The sequence below is a fragment of the Dicentrarchus labrax genome, unplaced genomic scaffold (genome assembly GCF_905237075.1).
Source record: "Dicentrarchus labrax unplaced genomic scaffold, dlabrax2021, whole genome shotgun sequence".
Lineage (NCBI taxonomy): Eukaryota > Metazoa > Chordata > Actinopteri > Moronidae > Dicentrarchus > Dicentrarchus labrax.
The window spans coordinates 2898346-2917083 of NW_026136721.1; the positions used below are offsets into that span (position 1 = coordinate 2898346).

The 18738-nt window shown below is 40.4% G+C and overlaps 1 protein-coding gene across 5 annotated transcripts in view; it reads left to right on the forward strand.

Annotated features, from left to right (window-relative positions):
• The window catches only part of LOC127355448 (B-cell receptor CD22-like), a 41723-nt gene extending 28280 nt beyond the window's left edge, over nt 1–13443 (forward strand). The window contains exons 8-11 of one of the 5 annotated variants that reach the window (XM_051386334.1): nt 8731–8818; nt 8934–8991; nt 12531–12628; nt 12730–13443. In XM_051386334.1, coding sequence (XP_051242294.1) covers nt 8731–8818; nt 8934–8991; nt 12531–12626 — 242 coding nt within the window. In that variant the 3' untranslated portion in view covers nt 12627–12628; nt 12730–13443. Of the gene's footprint in view, nt 1–8730; nt 8819–8933; nt 8992–12530; nt 12638–12729 lie in introns of all 5 variants that reach the window. The other 4 variants (XM_051386336.1, XM_051386337.1, XM_051386335.1 and 1 more) reach the window with 4 other exon arrangements.
• The last annotated feature ends 5295 nt before the right edge of the window (nt 13444–18738 follow it).

The window sequence follows — 18738 nt, forward strand, 5'->3', positions numbered from 1 at the left end:
GATAGGAGGTGTCCCCCTTAAGGTGCTTGCTGGACTCAGGAAATGATGTAACCACATTGATAGAAAGCTTCTTCAGAGACTACCTCCACGGAGAAGATGAGGACATGCACTGTACAGCTAATGGCTTAAACAGCAGCCAACATGTTACCATTACCCTACTCAGGCTAGAATGAGCTGGACATGCAGGTGATGGACTTTACCATCCCAGAGAGAAGGGTTTCCTTATGATCAAAGCCTGTGGCACCACAGAACTAGATTCATCTCCACCTGGCAAAATTAGAACGAACGTCCTCTGAAGGGTGCAGACAGTTAGTACTCTCAGAGTTTGACACAGCTCGAGGGAAGGAGTTGGATTGTGTCCGGAGACAGACCTTCCACCTAGTGCAAGAGGCAGAGCTTGTTGAAAAGGTGTCCACAGCTTGTGTAGCAGCCAGACACAAAGTGCACGTACCTGCCTCATCAGTTGCCACGATCTATGCAAGAGACCATAAAAGACCTTTTCTCATCACTCATGACCAGGCCACAGATATTACTGACTTAAAGAGGAAGAAACCTTTAACACCTCAGTGTATTTTTAACACAGCTGTGCCAACCACTGAAAGACAGAATCATTCAAAGACCACATCCTCCTTTTGTCATGTAGAAATGTTTTTTGTGACTAACTGACATACAATATCTCTCGTGTATGTGATCGACCTGCTGATTGAACAGAGACGTGAGGAGCAGCTATGAGTTTAATAGCAGCAGCGAGTGGATTTGTTGTCTTCCTTCTCTCTGTACAAGGTACTGTACATCTACACTTCTAATGTAATGCACTTAACACACTAGAATTTCTGTTTTAATAAAGGATAAGATTTGAAATTTGAGACTACAAGCTAACCAACAGAGCATCTCTGTACACTTATATCTCGACATTATAAAATTTATAAACTGAGGTATTGGACCTTTAAAGACAGCAAGGCTGTGTTTGTGTAGATGGAAGTAACGACCAACAAAGAAAAAATCCTAAATCTATAATTTGTTGAATAAAACCCATCGCTCTGTGGAACTTCCAACATCATTCTGTATAATGTGAAAGGTGTCACCTGACTCTGCAGTTTATCTCTACAGTGTTTTTATGTCTTTCAGCTCATTGTTTTGGGTTTCTGGTCTGCTTCTTTGCTGGTTTTAGTTCACTCATCAGCCTCGTTTCCAGGAGCAGCAGGCAGCTGATTTCAGTGGAAACAAAGCCCACTGTACACTACCTGTCTAGCACCAAACCACAGACAAAGTTAGAGCCTAGCTGGTGAACATTGTGGAGTATGAAGCTGCTACAGAGCCACATATTTCTGTGAGTAGTTGGCTGAGACCAGACCAGAGCTTAAACAGGATGAACTAATCATCAATTATCAATTCATCAGACAGCCAGAAATACGACTCCGAATGAATGCTAATGTTGTTCTGTGTGTGCGGGATGTGTAAATAAGCAACTGTTCACAAACCCCATATCAACGCTGTAAGGAGACAATATGTCCAGGGTGTGTTTACAGCTTGTGTCGCTGCTTTGTGTGTCTACTGTTGCTTTAAAGTGTGTAGAGATACTGTCACAGAGTGAATACAAGGCAGCAAGCAATGCAGACAGACAGGCAGGAAAAGTTTATTGGTAAAGTGATACACATAGGTTTATAGGCAAACAGTAGAAAATCCTCAGATTACAGGAAAAGGACAGGTGACGGGTGCAGGCAGAAGTCAGATTTAATTTCACCGTGTGCAAAACAGACGTGTGCATCAGCCAAAATTAGTTTGAGGGACTTTTTTTAAAACGTCAGTAGTTGTGACTATTTTCTATCTACATGCCACAATAGTTGCTCACACCTCAGTGTTCTGTATTTCCCTACAGTTTCCATCGGGGCGGCTGTGGCTCAGAGGTAGAGCGGGTTGTAAGGTTATGACTAATCGGAAGGTTGTTGGTCTGATCGATGTCGAAGTATCCTTGAGCAAAATACTGAAATCTGAATTGTGTAAATGTGTATGAATGCGTTAGTTTCTGTTCGATGGGCTTTGCCATCACTGAGTGAATGTGTGTGAAAAGGGGAATGTGGCACGTAATGTAAAAGCGCTTTGAGTGGTCGGAAGACTAGAAAGGCGCTATACAAGTACAGGTCCATTTACTGTTTACCATCCACCCTCTGCAGCAGTCCGACCACAGGAAATCAAAGAAGCTACGGTGACATTTCACAATAAGACACACAAGATTCTGAGTAGTTACCAGACATAAATGAGGAACTAACCAGCTAGGGAACCCCTAATTAATGAGTAACTCCTAATCAAATGTTATAGGGAGTAGCTAAGGACTCATTAATTAAGAAACAATGTTGATAATTGATGAGTCATTACTAAGTAGTTGTCTAATAATTCCTAGAGGAGGACTACATAGTAGATCAGTGGTCAGCTTGTTGACGTCTCAGTCAATGAAACAACTTTTTACTGTGATCATTATATAACCATTGTATATCCATATCTCTGCTTCATTATTTCAGTGCCATTTATTACAGTGTGCATTCGTTTTTCACACCTCAGTATTCTGCATTTCTCAGCAGTAACCTGCCCACACAGAGAACAGAGAGGAAACAAACAAAAATACACACTTACTATTTTCCTTCACGCTACCTTTCTAAGAATTAATAGTCTGCCTTTTAACCTGTTCAGTTCATCTGCCTGCTGCCACAGAGGCCGGATGCACAGGAAGCTTTACTGGTTCACCTGGAGGCACTGGGTCTGCTACAGGTAACATTTTCAATTGAAGATATTCTGTCCATTTCACAATCTTTAACATCTTAGAAACACTAGTCAGTGTGTTAGTGTGTGTGTGTGTGTGTGTGTGTGTGTGTGTGTGTGTGTGTGTGTGTGTGTGTAGGTTGACATATCTGTATTATTCTTTCACAGATCCACATCTCCAGGTGCAGGTGAGGACAGGATACATATTCTCTCCTTCCTGGGCCAAGCTGAAGTGTCTCAACAGTTGTCATTTACCCTATCGTCCTTCCTACATCTGGTACAAGAATGGACAGAAAATAAATGAGGGAACGCTTGAATATTCAGCCTACTTTGATCGTGCAGACAGCATTTCATGTGCTGTAAAAGGATATGAGCTTTTCCCCTCTCCGTCAGTGTGTGAGTTTCCTCCACAGTCTTCCACTCTCTGATGGAGCTTTATAGCTCCCCCACATGGCTGCACGTTTAACATGAACATCCCCAGTTCCCCTTTCTGTCTCAGCACCTTTTCTTCTCAATGAGCTCTATGTCTGTCTCCAGTTGTAACAGTGCTTTTTAAAGTATTTTCATCTTCTTTCAGGTGTCTTTGATCAATCCTGCAACAGAGTGACTTACACTGACAGAAGCATCTGTGCCTTCAAAGGCTCATCAGTGGACATTTCTTCCACCTACAACAGTCATGAAACTATCAGCTCTAAATTCTGGTTCAGTCCTGAACGTAGTCATCAGTGGCAGAGTCCCTCACAGTCTGAGGACCTCAGTGAAGACTCCCAGTATGCAGGTCGTGTTCAGGTCCTTGAAACAGAGAGAGGACGCTCCACTCTGAGAATCACTGACCTGAGAGAGAGCGATTCAGCCCAGTATCACTTCAAATTCACAGCAGGAAGCTTTGAATGGAACAGTATTTTACCTGGTACAACTCTGACTGTCACAGGTACTGATGAACACAAATAGGATACATATAAACACCAACACATTGCAGCCAACACTTTTTTTTCCTTTTGTAGTAGTTATGACTGATGATGTTATTCTTACTCTGAGTTTTTGTGATTATTATAGTATTTCAACCAGTGACGTTGCTGTTTTGTTATCCAGCTCTACAGGTGCAGGTGACCAGAATAATGATCCATCAGTCTTATACTGAGGCAGAGCTCAAGTGTCACAGCAGCTGCAGTCCGGATGGTCATTTTTCCTACGTCTGGATCAAGAATGGACAGAAACATATGACGGAGCAAACTTCATATTATAAAGATGACTTTTATCCTGAAGACATCATCTCCTGTGCTCTCAAAGGACATGAGGATTACAGCTCTCCTTCACTGTGTGAGTTTACTTCACTGTGTTACTAACAAACTTTTGCCCAAGGTAATGAGACACCCCTGGTCTGTAATAAGGGAGAATCAAGAGACAGTAACACACTGTTATGTTTTAATATATGCGATAACCCAGACAGCTATCGGTATTCAGAAATTTTAATCTCAATTGACATATGTAATCCTTCAGCATTAGCATCATGTCTGACTTCTTATTTGCTATTATTTAATAGCAATTTCTCAAATCTTTACCTGCAAATAATAACTGAGCAAAGGTATATAGACATCCGTATGCTCCTTCAGAAGTAATATGTTAGAGCGTGCCGACTTTCATCTGCTCTGCCTTCTTCCCATTCAAGACTATAGACTCCACACTCTGCTGCAAGAAACAAACCATCACTTTGTAACCTATGTTCTTCAAATTCCAGATCCCTCAAAGCTTCCCTCTGTGTCAGTGAGTCCCTCTGGCGACATAGTGGAGGGCAGTTCAGTGACTCTGACCTGTCGGGCTGATGCTAACAAAGCAGCAAAAAATACCTGGTACAAGGAGAACCAAACACTGTCTCTGGGATCAGCAGGTATTTATCATCTCACTTCCATCAGCTCTGAGGACAGAGGGACCTACCGCTGCAAGTCTGAGAATCAACACTCTGTCCATCTCTCTCTGTTCATAGATGTCCAGTGTAAGTATAAACCAACAGCAGATCAGCTGTCAGTTGAATTCTAAAGTACATTATGATTTATTTATTAACCACAGAATACTCAGCTCATCTGTACATATCGTCCTCCAGATGCTCCAAAGCCTCCCTCTGTGTCAGTGAGTCCCTCTGGTGAGATAGTGGAGGGCAGTTCAGTGACTCTGACCTGTAGCAGTGATGCTAATCCAGCAGCTACTTATACCTGGTACAAGGAGAACCAAAAAGTGCTTCAGGGACCAACAGGCATCTCTCATTTCCCCTCCATCAGCCCTGAGGACAGAGGGAACTACTACTGCAAGTCTGAGAATCAACACGGACAGATTGACTCTACGTCTCTGTTCATAGATGTTCAATGTGAGTCAACATTCAAAAATTAATACTTAACGTTTATTATTTGTCTTAACTGGGCACTGGGATCTCTCTGGCTACTTACCATTTATTATGTTTAATAACTGGGCACAAACGTAAGCTCAAGCAACTCCTGGAAGCATCCTGACAGTGCTGCAATGTGGAAGAAAGGCTGAACACATTATTAGTAGTAGGAATCAGCAGGTGGAGTTGGAGTCAGTAACATCCAATTATATGTGTTCCTCTCAGATCGATGAGTTGTAACTGTTGCCTGCTAGTTCTGTAGAGGTGGCAATGGTTTGTCTCATGAAGCAGGATTTCTAGGTGGATAACATAGAACCACTTTGGCATCAGAATAATTCATCTGCCTCCTAGCTTGTGGCTGTCCATGCCTAAAAATAGGCCTGACAACAAAGATAACAAAGTTAAGATAAGATCCTAAGTTATCTGTCTTTTGTCCTCCAGATGCTCCGAGGGTTCCCTCTGTGTCAGTGAGTCCCTCTGGTGAGATAGTGGAGGGCAGTTCAGTGACTCTGACCTGTAGCAGTGATGCTAATCCAGCAGCTACTTATACCTGGTACAAGGAGAACCAAAAAGTGCTTCAGGGACCAACAGGCATCTATCATTTTCCCTCCATCGGTCCTGAGGACAGAGGAAACTACTACTGCAAGTCTGAGAATGAGTATGGCCAGATCAACTCCACATCTGTACACATAGATGTCCAATGTAAGTACAAAACATCAGCAAATCCCTTGGACATGCAGTGTGTCTAAGTACAGATAGTGGATGTAAACATGTGTGGCTCTGTCTGTGTGCAATGATAGGCCTGTCTGTCGATGCCTAATTAATGTATGTTGTTATTTATTTATTCTATTATTATTTATTTGGAGATGCTCTGACCCAGTCGTCACATCACAATGTGGCCCTGGTCAAAGTCGCTCAGATCCTCACGCTGCCCATTTTTCCTGTTTCCAACACATCAGCTAGAGGACAAAATGTTCACTTGCTGCCTGATATACCCCCCCCACTGACAGGAGCCATGATAATCAGATAATCCGTTTTATTAGCTAATCGGTGTGTATCAGCCCATTTCCACTCTATCTTTGCCAGATTGTATCGTCTGAATCTGTCCTCACAGCCTATGTTCAGCCCCCCTGACTCTGCCTGACCCGCAGATGGATGATTCTCTCTCTGAGCCCTTTGTTTTGATGAGTTTGCCTGGACTGACTCTACCTAGTTTTGACCCATTCCTGTTTTTTGATTCAAGTAAACACAAACTTATATCGTAACCTGCCTGTGAGTCATGCTTTTGGCTCATGAAGATTGCAGTGCACTTGCCTTTGCTGGAATTGGAGGCCCTAGCAGCACACTCCTGCACAGACTGTGGAGAAATAATGAAAATATTTTGGTCACTTCATTTCTTTTGCTGCATGTTGGAGGCAACCAGGTTTGTTCACAGAAAATGGTCATTAAGAGGACACCTGTGGCCAAATTTCATCTACAGATCTATTAGTGGTTATTATAACCTGCTAGCTTGCTTTATAAAGGCAGCAATGGCCTTTCTCAGAATAATAGACAAAATAATTGTCTTGCTCCTCCCAGCTTGTGGCAGTTAATGCCTAAAAAAACAACAAAGATTCAAGTTGTTTTCCCTCTTTTGACCACCAGATATTAATGAGTTGTCTCTGTGCACATATCGTCCTCCAGATGCTCCGAAGCCTCCCTCTGTGTCAGTGAGTCCCTCTGGTGAGATAGTGGAGGGTAGTTCAGTGACTCTGACCTGTAGCAGTGATGCTAACCCAGCAGCTAATTATACCTGGTACAAGGAGAACCAAAAAGTGCTTCAGGGACCAACAGGCATCTCTCATTTCCCCTCCATCAGCCCTGAGGACAGAGGGAACTACTACTGCAAGTCTGAGAATCAACACGGACAGATTGACTCTACGTCTCTGTTCATAGATGTTCAGTGTGAGTACAAAATGTTTTCAAAATTATACTTACTATTTCTTTTTTTTACTACTGGTCAGAGAAATGTCTTTGAACGCGCAAACTCCCGCAAATCCCCAAATTTGAAGCAAAAGAAAGCTGTGTCTTGCTTTTGAAGAAAACTGCTAGATTCAGTTATTTTTATTCATTATACATCTCCCACACATGTATGTCTTCGTCTGTGTTGCAAGTTGGTGAATGAAGATGTGAAGACAAGACAGATTACACGTCATTACTGTTGTATTCATTAAAACAGCACAAGGATTTAATCACAGGGTGCAACAGCTGACTAAGCAGTTACAAAAACACTAACAGGCAATTCCAGTTGCATTTTTCATCAGTCCATTTCCTTTATCCTTTGATTATGTTCTGGCCCACCATCTAATGGCCCGATGCCAAACTTGCCGATCCCTGACCTAAGGTTGGTGTAGAACACGGACCGACACAGTGAGTCCTGAGGTCACAAATAGGACCTCAGAGGGATATGACCTCTCAATAGCATTTTGCACAGGATGAGGTCAGTGAATTATGACCCTCATTTCTTACAGTGTAGTTGTACTAAAAGGCCGGATGTGTGCAGGGTCTTAAGAAGTCTAACATCCCGTCATTGGAATTTAAGACCTTAAAAATGTCTTGAATATGATTTTCACAGCTCTTAACAATTGATTAGATTAAATAAGTTAACGTTACTTGTATAAAGTTACATATTTTAGTCACTTTAAAATGACATTTTGGGGAAAAGTTGTATTGAAAAGCTTTAAGAACTACAAAATAAAACTAAGATGGAACCAATAACAATTCTCCTTATGCTTTGTGCTATTTATTGCCAGTATGAACGTAAAGGACGTCTTAAATTGCATTCATAATACTCTTGCATTGGCAGGCATTTTTGTGTTGTGAAATGTAGACATCCTTACTGTTCTGTGATTTCTTTTAAATATCTTAATTGTTCCAAACTTAACAGCTTTTATGAGTTAGGAGTAATTTACTGAGCAAATACTTCTTGTTCATTCTGACACTGTTAGTGATGTTAATACTGTTTCAGTAAAGGCCACAAATAGCCTCCATGTTTAGAGCCAGCAGCACAGCTTCATGTTAGAAAGTGGAGCTTTAGTAAACAGGGCAGAAGATACATTCAGACTTCTTTTTGCGTTTTGCATTATAATGATTGTCTTTGGTGTGCCTCCCAGTCGGTGGCATTCAAAAGTTAAAAAAACTTTGTTTTTCTATGTTCTCCTCCAGATGCTCCGAGGGTTCCCTCTGTGTCAGTGAGTCCCTCTGGTGAGATAGTGGACAACAGTACAGTGACTCTGACCTGTAGCAGTGATGCTAACCCAGCAGCTAATTATACCTGGTACAAGGAGGATGAAGACTCACCAAAAGCATCAGAAAAGATCTTCATCATCACTGACTTCAGACCTGAACACAGTGGGAATTATTACTGTGAAGCCCAGAATGCAAGAGGACGTCATAACTCCATCTTACATCTGATTGTTGTAGCAGGTGAGTTTCTCCATGACAATAACTGACTGATTAACAGACACTATCACCTGGTAAAGTGATTCATGAATCAAACCCTACTAGTGAGGTCCAGTACAGTATATCTAATAACTGTCTGTCTCCATTTCTAGGGAACTCAACAGTGATGATAAATATCATCAGGTTTACTCTGGTGGTTGTGATGCCGATTCCTCTGCTTCTGTTTTGTCTGTGGATGAGGTGAAACTAAAATGAATCAGTTAAATCACTGAAAACATCACTGATTGAATGTTTATTGTCACAGTTTAGAAGCTTTCTCTTCAACTTTGTATTTTTGTTTTTGGATTGAATTCAGGAAGAAGAAAACTCTGAGCTCCAGCACTGAACCAAATGAACCCACAGAGACTATGGAGGTGAGAGAGATATTGGGCCACAGTGACAGAACTTACTCTACCAAAGGGTTGTCATCTGGACCTGACAGTCCAGAGTTAGGACCAGGAAGCAGAGCTGCTGTCTTACACACTTCTCTGCTCTTTCTTCAGAACAGTCACCCACCCAAAACCCCATAGAGACTGTGTCTGTCCCCCGACCACCTAAATTATTTAAAGAAATAAAAACAAGAGGAGTTAAACATAAAAATCTAATAAAAATTAAAACCAACTCCTCAGTAGCACAAAATAAAAGAATGAAATGTGGGCTGTTAAATATCAGGTCTCTGTCCTCTGAAGCTGTTTTAGTGAATGAATTAATATCAGATTATGATATTGATTTACTTTGTCTTACTGAGACCTGGTTGTCCCATGAGGAGTATGTTAGCCTAAATGAATCCCCCCCCCCATCATATTAATACTCACATTCCTCGAGGCACAGGCCGAGGAGGTGGAGTGGCCATAATTCATTTGAAAGTCTTGTTCTTAGTCTTTCTCACCCAAACTGGAAAACACTGCAGCCAGTTCTATTTGTTATAGTGTACCGCGCTCCAGGACCGTACTCTGATTTTATATCTGAATTCTCAGAGTTTTTATTTTAATATTCATGTGGATGTTGACAATGACAGCCTTAGTAACGCATTTATATCATTAATAGACTCAATTGGCTTCTGTCAGAGTGTAAATAAACCAACTCATTGTTTTAATCACACTCTTGACCTTGTTCTTTCATATGGCATTGATATTGAACATTTAATAGTCTTCCCACATAATCCTTTCCTATCTGACCATTATTTAATAACTTTTGAATTCATACTATTAGATTATAAGCCATTAGGCAAAACTTCCTACAGCAGATGTCTATCTGACAGTGCTGTAGCTAAATATAAGGAGGAGATTCCTTCAGTGTTTAATTCAATGCCATGTCTGAATTTAACAGAGTCCTATAACGACTTTAGTCCATCTGAAATTGATAATCTTGTCGATTATTAAAACATAGGAGACTAGCACCTTGGTATAACCACCAAACCCGCCAGTTAAAACAAATAGCTAGGAAATCTGAAAGGAAATGGCGCTCTTCCAAATTATCAGAATATCGCTCAAATTGGCAAGATAATCTTAAAATTTATAGAAAGGCCCTCCGTAATGCCAGAGGAGCCTATTACTCAGCACTAATAGAAGAAAATAAGAATAACCCTAGGTTCCTCTTCAGCACTGTAGCCAGGCTGACAGAGAGCCACAGCTCTATTGAGCCACATATCCCCATAAACTTAAGTAGCAATGACTTCATGAGCTTCTTCTATAATAAAATTATTACTATTAGAGAAAAAATTAATCACCAACTGCCATCAACAGTTATCAGTGGCTCTCCAAGTTCAGGGACTTCTGTCAATGTAAACTTAGATATATATTTAGACTGTTTTTCTGCTATCGATCTTCATCAGTTAACTTCAATCATTTCTTCATCGAAGCCATCAACCTGTCTATTAGACCCGATCCCAACTAGGCTGCTTAAAGAAGTTGTTCCCTTAATTGGCACTTCTTTACTGGATATGATTAATCTTTCTTTATTATCAGGATATGTACCACAGTCCTTTAAAGTAGCTGTAATTAAACCCCTTCTTAAAAAGTCCACTCTTGACCCAGGGGTTTTAGCCAACTATAGACCAATCTCTAACCTCCCCTTCCTCTCTAAGATTCTGGAGAAAGTAGTTGCCAAAGAGTTGTGTGAATTTCTACATAACAATAGTTTATTTGAGGATTTTCAGTCAGGATTTAGAGTTCATCATAGCACAGAGACAGCTCTGGTTAAAGTTAATAATGACCTTCTGACTGCTTCTGACAATGGACTTGTCTCTGTTCTTGTATTATTAGATCTTAGTGCTGCATTTGACATCATTGACCATAATATTCTTTTAGAGAGACTTGAGCATCAAATTGGCATTAAAGGAACTGCACTAAGCTGGTTTAAGTCATATTTATCAGATCGTTCTCAGTTTGTACATGTTAACGATGAATCTTCAATAATTTCTACAGTTAGTCATGGAGTTCCACAAGGTTCTGTACTTGGACCAATACTATTTACTTTATATATGCTCCCTTTAGGCAACATTATTAGGAATCACTCCATTAACTTTCACTGTTATGCAGATGATACGCAGTTATATCTATCAATCAAGCCCAATGAAATTAATCAATTATCTAAATTACAAACATGTCTTAAGGACATAAAATCCTGGATGACCTGCAATTTTCTGATGTTAAACTCAGAAAAAACTTTCTTCTTGGCCCCAAAAACCTTAGAGACTCACTGTCTAAAGATATAGTTACTCTAGATGGCATTAACTTGGCCTCTAGCACCACTGTCAGGAATCTTGGAGTTATCTTTGATCAGGATTTGTCATTTAACTCCCACATAAAGCAGACCTCTAGGACTGCCTTCTTTCATTTACGTAATATTAGAAAAATTAGACACATCCTATCACAGACAGATGCAGAAAAACTAATCCATGCATTTGTTACTTCAAGGCTGGATTACTGCAACTCTTTATTATCAGGTTGCTCCAATAAGTTCATTAAAACGCTCCAATTAATTCAGAACGCTGCAGCACGAGTACTGACAGGAACTAGAAAAAGAGATCACATCTCTCCTGTACTGGCTTCTCTGCATTGGCTCCCTGTAAAATGTAGAATAGAATTTAAAATCCTCCTCCTCACCTATAAAGCTCTTCACGGTCAGGCCCCTTCATATCTTAAAGAGCTCATAGTACCCTATTACCCCACTAGAACACTACGTTCTCTGAATGCTGGGCTACTTGTGGTTCCTATAGTCTCTAAAAGTAGAACAGGAGCCAGAGCCTTCAGTTACCAAGCTCCTCTCCTGTGGAACCAGCTTCCAGTTGCTGTTCAGGAGGCAGACACCCTCACCACATTCAAGAGTAGGCTTAAGACATTCCTCTTTGATAAAGCTTATAGTTAGGGCTGGATCAGGTGAGTCCTGAACCATCCCTTAGTTATGCTGCTATAGGCCTAGACTATCAGGGGATTTCCCATGGTGCACTGAGCTCCTCCCTTCCTCTCTCTTTCTGCACTCATTCATGTTCCATTAATGCATGTTACTAACTTCACTTCTTCCCCGGAGTTCTTGTGCTTTCTCGTCTTCAAGTGCTTGCTCATGGTGGTACTGTTGGGTCTCTGTAATTAATGTTTTAAAGAGTTCGGTCTAGACCTGCTCTATTTGAAAAGTGTCCTGAGATAACTTCTGTTATGAATTGGCGCTATACAAATAAAATTGAATTGAATTGAATTGAATTGTTGGATTATAGATTCAGAGGCACTCATTACATATAACTTGATTAGTAGCATCTCTCTTATCAGAAACCACCAATGTGTATTTACATTTTCCAGCCACATTTACTGCAGATGTCGTTTGTACCAAAGAGGACATTTTAATATCAAATGAGTTTGTATCCAAATTCCATTTCTGAGGACTTTGACTCTCATCTTGTTGTGTCTCCCATCAGCTGCAGTCTGTTTCTGATTATATCAACGTCTCCGCCTCGAACAGCGTCACTGCAGCACAGACAGAAGACACAGAGGAGCAGGAACACCTGGTGTGAAGGTCCGTCAGGTTGGAGTCTGCTGAATGGAAACAAACTTAAACAACTTCCTAGTTCCATTTCTGAGAAATAACTCAACAGAACTTGATGTGATTTTCTTCAGATGCAGTCAAACCAGAGGGGACTCACCTGGATGGAGACAGAGACAAGTACAACACTGAAGTAGTCCAGCGGAGAGCGAGGCTGTGGAGGATGTGGGGGAAGTGGATACATTTACCTTCAACTCCAAAAGTTTTCATGTTGAGTTTTCAGTCGCAGCAGCAGGTAGGAGTCAGCAGCACAGGCAGTCAGCAGCAGCATGGAGCAGAAGATCTGAGGAGAGGGCAAGCTTTATTTTTACCTGTGCACCTACATTACATATGCTAATGATTGCAAAATGCTATTCTAAGTTTTAATGTGATAAACTGCTTTTAATAAATACTGATTGTCCTGTCACATGTCACCTGTCCTGGCAGAGAAAGCCAATAAACTCTGTTCAAACAGACACGTTGAACCGGAAGCACAATATTTCACAACATGTACAGAATACATTTAAATACATTGAAATCAAACATAAGCCCAGCTCTATCTCACTTTGTTAGCTGGAACATTTTCAATGTATTGCAGTGGCTGATTGAAATAAACATCCAGCTTCCACAACAACTCTGTAGTTTGAACATCATTTCAGTTCCCTCTCGCTGCTGCAGAGGGCGACAGTGTGCACAAAGTTTGAGATTTTAGCTTTAAACAAACTCTTTTTGTGTTTATTATCCAGAATAAAGTTTGTATTTATCAGTAATGAACACAAATAAAATGTAAATCAGTTTGTTTGCTCTGACTTTTTTCACACATTATTTGTCTGTCAATAAAACTTAATGTAATAAACTTTTGCACTGGTAATACACACCCTGTTGGCAACCCTGTATAATGTTAAAGGTCCAGTGTGTAACACTGAAGAGGATCTATTGGTAGAAATGGAATATAATATTCACAGGTATGATTTCATTGGTGTGTAATCACCTGAAAATAAGAATTGTTGTATTTTCATTACCTTAGAATGAGAGTTTTCTTTTCTACAAAGGGAGTGGGTCCACTTTAAGTTTGCCATGTTGAATCGCCACTTTTCCACAGTAGCCCAGAATGGACAAATCAAACACTGGCTCTGGCCTTATCCTTCATTTCACAAGTTTCAAAGCCAGTATGGTTTCTCCTTCATGACGGGAGGGTGAGACGAAGGGAGTGTAATCTACCACTTCACTACTAGATGCAACTAAATCCTACACACTGGTCCTTTAACCAGAAGTGTAAAAATGAAGTTATATAACTAGATTTCAGCTTCAATGTACAGTTACATTCAGGATTTTGGGTAGACACAGCCTACTTACAAACTCTGATTGTGAATGTGACACAGAGACACAGAGAGCATCCCCGTAACCATAGCAACTCTGTCTCACACCCACCTGTATGCACACAGTGTGAGAGGAGAGACACTGTGCTGCTCTGTCTGTGTGTGTGTGTGTGTGTGTGTGTGTGTGACCTCACTTCCTCTTTCCTGCTCTGTCTCTGTCTATCTCACACAGACTGATGAAGGTCTGGTTTAGGCTTTTTAATTGAATCCAATCTCATTAAAATCAAGGGCTGATTGAACCGTTGCTGTGTGGTTCCTCGCCTTTGGACCAGTGTTACACTGAGTGTTCACTTCACTGATATGTTCCTGTTTTTATGCATGCTAGCCATCCCTAAACCCTCATGGCTTTAAGGATGGCAAAGTTGGTCGGACAGTTGATCCATTTCCATGAACTAAATTTTTTTAATGTTAAAGTGTCATTTGAAAAACAGCAGTAAGAATTTGTTTTAATGCCCATTAATAAGAAAGAGGAAGGAAGCCCGGTCAGCTTTCAACACCTCTATATCTGTGAAACACAACTGAACACAGAAAAAAGACATCCTCCTTTTATCGTGTAGAAATGTTTTTTGTGACTAACTGACATACAGTATCTCTCGTGTATGTGATCGACCTGCTGATTGAACAGAGACGTGAGGAGCAGCTATGAGTTTAACAGCAGCAGCGAGTGGATTTGTCGTCTTCCTTCTCTCTGTACAAGGTACTGTACATCTACACTGATATGAAGTTAGCAGTTAGCACACTAAAGAAAATAAGAGGTGAGTTTTTGGTACAGAACAAGATTAGATTTTTGCTGTACATTTTTGTGATCCCTGAAACAGCAGACATTCAGTAGTCTGCTAATATTCATGATAAACTTTATAAACTGAGGTATTGTTCACCTTTAAAGAGCTCTAAATCCTCCTTTAAATCCTCTAAATAATCTAAAAATCAAATTCAACTTCCTACATCGTTCCTCCAAACTCAACTTTAGCCAGTGTTTGTGCATTAGAGTGAAATGAATAGAGCTTTTAGCTCTCTGATAGATGTGTGCTGGATGTGTAAATAAGCAACTGTTCACAAACCCCATATCAATTCTATAAGTAGACAATGCGTCCATGTTGTGTTTACAGCTTGTTGTGCTGCTATAAGTGTGTCTACTGTTGCTTTGACTACAATAAACAAACTGTCACAGGCTGTATAAAAGGTATCAAGGAAAAGAACCCAAATGCAGACAACCAGGCAGGCGGGAACCTTTAAGTGATTTTAATGGTAAAGTGATACACAGAAGATTATCAGCTTGTACATCAGCCAGAATTAAGGGTCTTTTTTTTAAAGTTAGTAGTAATTTTCTCTCTTAAATAAGTCTGTTTGTGTTATCTTCATATCACAATAGTTTCCCACGCCTCAGAGTTCTGCATTTCTCTATCCACACTCTGCAGCAACCTGACCACAGACAGTTAAGCAAACAAGCACAGCAGACTATTTATTTATGTACCACACTCATATTTAATCTTCTGCTTTTTTTTATCCTGTTCAGTGACTGTGTTAAATAACGCTGTCTCAATGTGTTGCTTTCTCTGCACCCTCTGTATGACGTCCTGCCTCAGTGCTCTTACAGATTAACTGCAGAGATAATCTGTATATCTTTGGCTTCCTTTGCATTATAAATTCTCATGTTAAACTGAATGATTTGATTTTTTTATTTATCCATGAGAACCCGCGAGACGAGAAAGCACAAGAACTCCGGGGAAGAAGTGAAGTTAGCAACATGCATTAATGGGACATGAATGAGTGCAGAAAGAGAGAGGAAAAGAGGAGCTCAGTGCATCATGGGAAATCCCCCGATAGTCTAGGCCTATAGCAGCATAACTAAGGGATGGTTCAGGACTCACCTGATCCAGCCCTAACTATAAGCTTCATCAAAGAGGAATGTCTTAAGCCTACTCTTAAATGTGGTGAGGGTGTCTGCCTCCCGAACCACAACTGGAAGCTGGTTCCACAGGAGAGGAGCTTGGTTACTGAAGGCTCTGGCTCCTGTTCTACTTTTAGAGACTATAGGAACCACAAATAGCCCAGCATTCAGAGAACATAGTGTTCTAGTGGGGTAATAGGGTACTATGAGCTCTTTAAGATATGAAGGGGCTTGACCATATAGAGCTTTGTAAGTGAGGAGGAGGATTTTAAATTCTATTCCAAATTTTACAGGGAGCCAGTGCAGAGAAGCTAGTACAGGAGAGATATGCTCTCTTTTTCTAGTTCCTTTCAGTACTCGTGCTGCAGCATTCTGAATTAATTGGAGCGTCTTAATGGACTTATTGGAGCAGCCTGATAATAAGGAGTTGCAGTAATCCAGCCTTGAAGTAACAAATGCATGAACTAGTTTTTCTGCATCCGTCTGTAACAGGATGTGTCTGAATTTTGACAGTGGTGCTGGAGGCCAAGGTAATACCATCTAGAGTAACTATATCTTCAGACAGTGAGTTTCGGAGGTGTTTTGGGCCAAGTACAAGAACTTCTGTTCAGAGTTTAACATCAGAAAATTGCAGGGCATCCAGGTTTTTATGTCCTCAAGACATTCTTGTAATTTAAATAATTGATTAATTTCATCAGGCTTGATTGATAGATATAACTGGGTATCATCTGCATAACAGTGAAAGTTAATGGAGTGATTCCTAATAACTTTGCCTAAGGGAAGCATACATAAGGGTGAATAGAATTGGTCCAAGCACAGAACCTTGTGGAAACCAGCCTAGCGCGGTTCCTTTAATGCCAATTAGACGCTCAAGTCTCTGTAAAAGAATATTATGGTCAATGGTGTCAAATGATCAAATAATACAAGTACAGAGACAAGTCCATTGTCTGAAGCAATTATAAAGGTCATTATTAACTTTAGTCTAAATCCTGACTGAAAATCCTCAAATAAGCTATTGTTATGTAGAAAGTCACACAACTGTTTGGCAACTACTGTCTCGAGAATCTGAGAAAGGAAGGGGAGGTTAGAAATCGGTCTATAGTTGGCTAAAACCCCTGGGTCAAGAGTGGAATTTTTAAGAAGGGGTTTAATTACGGCTACTTTAAAGGACTGTGGTACATATCCTGATAATAAAGAAAGATTGATCATATCCAGTAAAGAAGTGCCAATTAAGGGAACAACTTCTTTAAACAGCCTAGTTGGGATCGGGTCTAACAGACAGGTTGATGGCTTTGATGAAGAAATTATTGAAGTTAACTGATGCAGATTGATAGCAGAAATAAATGCAGTCTAAAAGTACATCTGATTTTACATTTGTTAAAATTCCTGTTTTTGGATGGACAGCGATACATGTTGAGGGCATTTGGTTATTGATTTTGTCTCTAATAGTAATAATTTTATCATAAAAGAAGCTCATAAAGTCGTTGCTACTGAGGGGTTATTATGGTGGTACGTGGCTCAATAGAGCTGTGACTCTCTGTCAGCCTGGCTACAGTGCTGAAGAGGAACCTAGGGTTGTTCTTATTTTCTTCTATTAGTGCTGAATAATAGGCTCCTCTGGCATTACGGAGGGCCTTTCTATAGGTTTTAACACGATCTTGCCAGATTGAACGTGATTCCAATAGTTTGGAGGAACGCCATTTCCTTTCAGATTTCTGCGCTTTTTGCTTCAGTTGGCAGGTTTGGTAGTTTTACCACAATGCTAGTCTCCTATGTTTGAATATTTTCCTTTTTATAGGGGCAATAGAATCTAGTGTTGTTCGCAGTGAGTCTGCAGCACTATTAACAAGATGATCAATTTAGCTACAGCATTTAGGCTAACATATTCTTCATTGCACAGCCAGGTCTCAGTAAGACAGTATCTATTATAATATATGATGATGATGGATATGGTCACAATATCATAATCTGATATTAATTCATTCACTAGAACAGCTTTAGAAGACAGAGACCTGATGTTTAATAGTCCACATTTTATTATTTAATTTTGTGCTACTGTGGAGTTAGTTTTAAATTTTATTAGGTTTTTATCTTTTTAAATAATTTAGGTAGTCTGGGGACAGACGCAGTCTCTATGGGGTTTTGGCTGGGTAACTGCTCTAGTGGAAGCGCAGAGATGCGTGTAAGACTGCAGCTCTGATGTTGATGTCATATTCAGATTTTCTGTGTTTTCTCCTTGTTTGAGGGAGCTATGTAACATCCAGTTTTAATATACTGTCACAGAGAATAATAAATACAAATATTTTAACTTTGGACTGCAATAGCGTCCACAGTTGCCGGTATTCTCTGCCGGCCTCACCTAAGTTTACCTTCCTGCTCTCATCCAATAAAATGACATCCTTTTTGCCGTCAACCGTTTGCCTGATTCAGTGTGAATGCAGCATAAAGCTCAGTTCTATGATAACAGAGACTGCAATAAAACAATCTGAGTTTGTCCACGCTCCTCTACCCACTTGTTGTTGTTTAGAGTCTGATTGTAGTTTCTGATGTGCTCTGTGTTACAGTGATACAGGGTCAGAATGGCTGGGGAGTGACTTACAGCTCTACTGAGATCTGTGCCTTTAAAGGATCAACAGTGGACATACGCTGCACATACAGATATCCATCCAGAATATATGGCCGTGATACTACAGTTGAGAACACATTCTGGTTTTCTAAAATGAATGGAGATGTACCTGTGGATCTGGGAACAGACTCAGAGTATTCAGGTCGTGTTCAGTATCACTGTGACAACAACATCTGCACTCTGAGAATCACAGACCTGAGAGAGAGCG